The following is a 7,228-nucleotide window of genomic DNA, read 5'->3' as shown; positions in this document are numbered from 1 at the left end:
TGGGCTCAGGAGCGACCCAGCAGCCTCCGCCGCGCGCGCGGGGCTCCGGCCGGGCTGACTCAGCTCCGGACCCCGCGCCCCTCCGCGCCCCTCCGCGCCCCCCGCGTGCCCCGCGCGCCCAGCTCTAAAGTAAACACCCAGCAGCGGCGGCGGCCCGACGGGTGCAGCGCAGCCGCCGGCTCCCTGTCTCGGTGCGGCGGGCCCTGGTCGGAGCCATGGCTGAGGATGTGCCGGCCTCCCCATCGGGCGGCGCGGGCACCCGGGGTCTGCACAGCGGCATCATCCAGTGGTGAGCGGCCCCGGGCGCCTTCCCATCGGGCCGGGTTTCGCGGTCTGGGCTGGGAGGCGCTCTGCGCCGATAGAATGGAAGAGGTGGGGCAGGGAAGAGGGAAAACGTCACTCCCTCTGCTGCTGTCCCCAGGACCTCGGGCCAGTGCCCAGTGCGAGGAGTGACCGCCGTGCTCCGGGAGCCCTGATAAATAGGCCTAGAAGGACAGCCGTTCACACCCAGAACCAGTGCCTTTTGATGCTGGCTCGTCGGAGCAGTGGATGGGACTGGAGAGAGAGAGCGAGAGAGAGAGAGAGAGACACACACACACTAAAGGCCTCCTGATGTGGGTTTTCCATGTGGGGGCTTCCCTGTTGGTCACACTGACCGCGGGAAGCAATCCAGATTGCCCCACACCGGGGGGCCTGTTGGTTGGACCTGCCCTTACATATACATCTGAAGGCACGTGGGCGTTGGCCAGGAGAGGAAATGTTTCCCCTCTGTATGAGATCCAGAATGGGATGTTTTCTAACTTAAAGCAAAGCAATTTTTAGCTTTAACAATGCATTCCACATTGTTTGTGAAATTCACTTCTGGCTATTTAAATAGGGGCAGAAAAACTGGAAAGAAAAATATCATTAGCCCCTGGGACTGATGAACTCATGGGTTTGTAGCTTTTGATAAATAGGAAAATAATTGAAACCAGTCCTAAAATCTAAAACCTAAGTTTTACAAGGTGAATAAATAGCAGATATCTGATTACTTTTTAAAAAGGTTTTAAGGAATACTTCTCAGGAAAGACTTTCTGGAAAAGTTATGTGAGCAAAATAGAAAAATGAAGGGTGTGTTTGTGATTATAACATGAAAAGGCCTAAAATTTTACCCTTTTCTTCCAAGAGAAAATTTTTGATATATTTTATCTTGCATAAGAGAAAAAAAATCAAAAGAATACATATTAGAGCACACACCAAGTTTTCAGAATACTACACAACAGTGCTCTCTTTCTTTTACACTCACTGACTCCAACCCCTCAGCAGAGTGGCTCCTTCTTAGAAGAAAGAACTATGAGGATGCCTTTGTCAACCATTCCAGGTCACCATTTAGTAAATTAGAGTTTCTGGGGTTTGCATTATATTCTAGAGACTTGAAAGAATGATTAGAGATTCAAACATACCTGGACAGCCTCCTAAGGTTATCTGTGAAATGACACAATGCAGACTGCCCACAGTGCAGGTGCCCTAAATCACTTAGGATGGTGTGGACCATTTTAGCAGTGAGCCGAACTAATTCAAGTCCTATGCCATGAATTCCTACTCACCCCTACAGGCCTCTCAAACACGGAGGTCATGCTCTTCAAGTTTGGGGAGGAGGTGGAGCAATGGAGGTTAGGAGGGCATAACTTCCTGTGGAGGACTGCTCTTTAGGCATTCAGTCTATGAGGTGGAATGTTTAAAAGATCATTGGTACTGGTAGTCTTAACACTGGCATTACAAATACAGCCCCAACCACTTCGCACCCATTAGGATGGCCGTTATCAAACAAACAAAAATAGAAAATAACAAGTGTTGTCAAAAATGTGGAGAAATTGGAGCCCTTGTGCACTGTTGGTGGAAATGTAAAATGGTACAGCCATTATGGAAAACAATATGGCAACACCTCAAAAAATTGAAGTAGAACTACCATATGATCCAGCAATTCCACTTCAAGGTGTGTACTCCCAAAGAATTGAAAGCAGGGACTCAAGCGGATTTTTGCACACCCATGTGTGTAGCAGCATTATACACAATACCCCAAGGTGGAAACAATCCAAGTGTCCATCAACAGGTGAATGGATAAACAAAATGCAATACGTACACACAGTGGACTATTACTCAGGCTTAAAAAAAGAAGGAAATTCTGATACATACTACAATATGGAGGAAACTTGAAGATATTACGCTAAATGAAATAAGCCAGTCACAAAAGGACAAATACTGTATGATTCCACTTGTATGAAGTACCTAAAATAGTCCCATTCTTAGAGGCCGAAAATAGAATGGTAGGTGCCAGGTACTTGGGGAGAGAGAAGGAGGAGTTAGTGTTTAATGGGTACAGGATTTCAGTTTTGCAAAATGAAAAGAGTTCTTTGAATGGATGGTGATGATGGTTGCACAACAATGTGAAGGTGTTTAATGCCACGGAACTGTACATTTTAAAATGGTAAATTTTGTTATATATATTTTATCACAATTAAAAAATAAATATATATTTTAAAAGCTACACACATAAGTAGAGCCACTCAATTTGTAATCCAGAGCCTTAGCATCCTGGAGGGTGTTAGAAGATGCCCAAGGAGACCAGTTTCCTAGAACAGTGGCAGTGGGTACTGGTGGGCGAGCTGTCCAGACACTCTGAATGACAGACCAGAGAGGGGGCTGATTATTGTCACATGGCAGAAACATTCCACTTTCAGCATTGCTTCATAGCTTCATTTTCCAGTCACTAGTTAGGTCCTCAGCATTCCTTAGAGACTTCAGTGCTACTGTCGTAAACATGATAAATTCTCCAAGGAGGAAGGTCCTGCAAGGAGCAGGACAGTCTCCAGAAACAGAAGTAATAGACATTTTCTGTTTCACAGACAGGAAGGGTTGTAGGAATTGAGAGAGAAGTGGTCAGACCTCAGGGGAGCACAAAGGGATGAAGAGCAGTGACTTGACTTCCCCTGCTGGGGAGTGCAGACCGAACAAGTCAACTGGGTGGGACCCCTGGTTTCAGACCGCAGATGAAACTACTACGCATCCTCTAATCCCTAGGTATGCTGAGCCTGGCCATAGCCTAAAATAACTGTCTCTCACATGTATGGCTTTTTAAAATTTCTGCAGACTGTTGAAATTAATGACATGCAAATTTATTTTGAAAAATACAGAATTCATAGGAGCTTTTGATCAGGCTGAATCAGGGTACTATAATTCCCAGCATGTGTAACTCCCAGCATTACATTTTTCTTTACCATGGAAAGGAGCACTCAGAAAATGTGAGAATCGCAGGGCTAGATATGTGCACTCTGATGTTGGCTACTATCAGATTGTCCATCACTCAAAACAAGGAGAACATCATGAATGTTTTTATGATCTTAGCAATCAACTTCATCTGATGGTGACACCTGGTAAATACTGTTCTTAGGCAGCTAAGCAAGGAATTCAGTGATCTGATTCATCCCACACCTTCATAATCATGGATCACCAAAACACATTTTGGTGGCACAGTGTAAAATCCTTAACCAATTCCACCTGCCAGTAGTTCAGCCCAACCCTACTGCCTACACATTCCCCCACCCCCATCAGCCTCTCCTTGGACCCACATGTAGTTGAAAGTCAGTCTCATTTACTGCAGGTGTTTCTGGGCTGCCAGTGTGCCAACAGGGCCATCTTTCTTGCGTCCTCTGAATATTTTGGAGGTAGACACTAAAACAACACCAATAAGAGCTTCCATGTGCCAAGAAGTGTACTAGGCATATCATGTGCTTGTTTTCTAGTCACAAAAGCTCTAGGAGGTATCTCAGAGTCAGAACACAAGTCCGTCTGTGAGGTGCAAAGCCCTGGATAATACTCATGATCATAATTTCAAGGGGCACCTGGGTGGCTCCGTCAGTAGAGCATGTGACTCTTGATCTTAGGGTTGTGAGTTTGAGTATAGGGATTACTTAAAAAGAAATCATTTACTTAAAATAAAAATTCATAGGGGTGCCTGAGTGGCTCAGTCGTTTAAGCATCTGACTCTTGATTTTGGCTCAGGTCATGATCTCAGGGTCATGAGATCTAGCCCCGAGTCAGGCTCAGTACTCAGCAGGGAGTCAGCTTAAGATTCTCTCCCTCTCCCTCTGCCCCTCCGCCTCCTGTACGTTCATGCGCTCTCTCTCTAAAATAAGTAAATAAATCTGTTTAAAAATCATAATTTCCTATGCGTCTGGAGACTAAATGCTGAAGCACCTACTATTTGAGCTGAAGTAAAGGCATGACCCCGAACAGATGCTCTTACCGGACAAATTAAAACCTTCTTTCAAACCTTCCATTTTTCCTAGTTAATGTATGCTGGCTGCCCACCACAGGCCAGTGTCTGCGATCTGGCTGGAGACTTCGGGGAAACCACCAAAGGCATGTGGCCAGAAATGGGGTGCAGCCAGGATCAAAGCAGCAAAGTCACCAACTGACAGTGCAAGGCTTCAGGCCAGAAGGCAGCCCTGTGTTTAGGTGTGTGACAGAGAAAAGACTCTCATCAAAGACCTTTACTGTTATTCTCCCTGATAGTATTATTTGGCCTTACTTGTGCACCCAGATAACAGGCAGACTCAGTAATGTCATTTTGAAAGAGAAAGACACAGTTCATAGAGGCCTAGAACAAATAAATTTCTGTGACGAGGAAGAAGGGTTTGCAAACATTTAAACTAGAGTTCATTTTAAGGAGTATTTCGCATGTTTCTTTTTTGAGGAGACCATTCCATGACTAAATCAGTAGTAGCTGTAGATAAACAACAGTGAGTTTGAACCTGACATCTATCCCTATTTTGTGGCAGCTCCCCAAGCATAGCTGTCTTTTGTGATACTTCAAATACAGGCTTTTCATCTATCAATGAGTGGTTTCTTAACAAAAGAAATATAAAAATCACCTAGTTGTAGGAATTTGCCACTCCCCTCCCCACCGAGAGCCATCATCCTGTATTCAACATTGAGCCAAATAATTGGTACTATAACAGCTATATTTAAACCATGGTCAAGTATGTCAAGTGGCATGTTCTCACAACGATGTTAAGGAGACCCTTGGAAAATCCCCTCCTTGGGCAGGTACTGGGTTGGATAGTGTCTCCCCAAAATACATATCTATCTGGAAGCTCAGAATGTGACCTTATTTGGAAATAGGGTCTTTGCAGTTGTAATTAATTAAGAAGAGATCATACTGGATTCAGCTGGGCCCTAAATCCAATCACTGGTGTCCTCATAAGAGGAGAGAGGACGCTCAGAGAAGAGAAGCCCAGGTGAAGACAGAGGCAGACATGAGTGTGATGCATCTACAAGCCAAGGATGTCCAGCGAGCACCAGAAGCTAGGAGAAGAGCATACAACACATTCTCTCTCAGAGCCTCTGGAAGGAACCAGCCGTACTGACACCTTGATTTTGGACTCTCAGCCTCCAGAACTGTGAGAGAACCAATTTCTCTTGTTTTAAGCTGCCTGGCCTGCAATAATTTGTATACCTCAGTATACAGGGCCAAAGATTTCCCCCACCTCCCATATGTTAGTTTTTCCTTTTATGAGGAAGCCGATGGGGTTGACAATTGTGTCTTTAGCTCTCAGGGAAAGTAAATGTGGGCCTCAGCGGGCCTCATCCCAGAAAATAAGCTGTATATCATCAATGAGAAAGGAGACGATGTATTGGTAAATTCCCTGCTAAAAAATTCTTCTGTGTTTAAAAATTATATTGGCTTCCTTTGCATATTTCTCTAAAAGAATGAGGAGAACCCTGAGAGTCTCTCCTCAACCAGTGAAGGGAGGGTTGTGATCAGATGTCACTGTGGACCACACTTTCTGACCTCAGTCTCCCCCACTTCTTACCCCACACACATACCAGTTGCTGGAACAGGGACACAGCTATCCCCACAGGGCTGACTGTGGGCTGTGAGCCACAGGCAGAGCCCCTCATTGCCAAGGGACTGCTACCTCCCCCCAAGCGTGGGAGCACTTGAGCAGTTGAAGAACCCACCTCGAGCAGAGGCCTGAAATGCTGCAGATCACATATAAATGCCACTCAGCTGGAGAGTGAAAGCGTACTGCCTGTCTCTTGGTGTCTTGCATTTTACATCTCATCTCAATTTAACTAATCAAAATATTGTGGCCTGCCCTAAATGACTCAGATTTAAAAATTGTGCAAACAACTGGGGGAGGGAGGCAAAGCATTGCACACATGCGCTGGGTCACAAGCACACAGGGACTGGCAAGCCTGCAGGGGTGATATATCAAGTAAATAATCCTCACTTTATAGCTAAAGAGCTCTTGGCTACAACCTTTACAATAGGACATAAAACAGTGTCTGCTGAGCCAATAATTTGGGCTTCTTTTTAATATGCCTACATGCCAAAAACAAAAACAGACCAAAAAACAAACAAAACAAAACAACAATAAAAACCCACCATGTTGATTATCTAAAGACCCATAATCAGAATGCAAACTGGTATAGCCACTGTGGAAAACAGTATGGAGGTTCCTCAAAAAGTTAAAAATAGAGCTCCCCTATGATCCAGTAAGCACACTACTGGGTATTTACCCCAAAAATACAAAAACACTAATTCAAAAGGATACATACACTCCTGTTTATTGCAGCATTATTTACAATAGCCAAACTATGGAAGCAGCCCAAGTATTCATCATAGATGAATGGATAAAGAAGATGTGGTATATATACAAATGAAATATTATTCAGCCATAAAAAAGAATGAAATCTTGCCATTTACAACAACATGGATGGAGTTAGAGAGTATAATGCTGAGCAAAATAAGTCAGAGAAAGACAAATTCCATATGATTTTATTCATATGTGGAATTTAAGAAACAAAACAAATGAGCAAAGGAAAAATAAAGAAGGACAAACCAAGAAACAAACTGATGTTTCCCAGAGGGGAGTGGGTAGGGGGATTGATGAATTAGGTGATGGGAATTAAGAGTACACTTATCATGATGAATGCTGAGTCATGTATAGAATTGTTGAATCACTATCTGGTACATCTGAAAATTATAACACTGTTAATGATACTGGAATGAAAATTAAAGATTTAATAAAAAATAAAGACCCACAATCAAAATACTTAACTCTGGGCTAAGAACAAAAAGGTACATTATTGATGATGATTGGTGAGCCTTTGCATTCAATAACTTAAACGGGTTTCATTTCCTTGGATCAAAATGTTCTGCTCTAGAGAAACTGATGCCAAT

General features: G+C 43.9%; 1 protein-coding gene across 1 annotated transcript in view; it reads left to right on the top strand.

Moving 5' to 3' along the window:
- The first annotated feature begins 207 nt into the window (after positions 1 to 207).
- Positions 208 to 7,228, top strand: part of RFX8 (RFX family member 8, lacking RFX DNA binding domain) — a 62,568-nt gene continuing 55,547 nt past the window's right edge. Inside the window, exon 1 of the mRNA XM_032420101.1 lies at positions 208 to 289. Within this exon, the coding sequence (XP_032275992.1) occupies positions 216 to 289 (74 nt within the window). The 5' untranslated portion in view covers positions 208 to 215. The remainder of the gene's footprint in view (positions 290 to 7,228) is intronic.

Source organism: Phoca vitulina, unplaced genomic scaffold, assembly GCF_004348235.1.
Source record: "Phoca vitulina isolate PV1807 unplaced genomic scaffold, GSC_HSeal_1.0 scaffold22, whole genome shotgun sequence".
NCBI classification, from domain to species: domain Eukaryota; kingdom Metazoa; phylum Chordata; class Mammalia; order Carnivora; family Phocidae; genus Phoca; species Phoca vitulina.
Note: the sequence above shows the minus strand (reverse complement) of the source record. Positions and strands in the feature narration are given on the sequence as shown.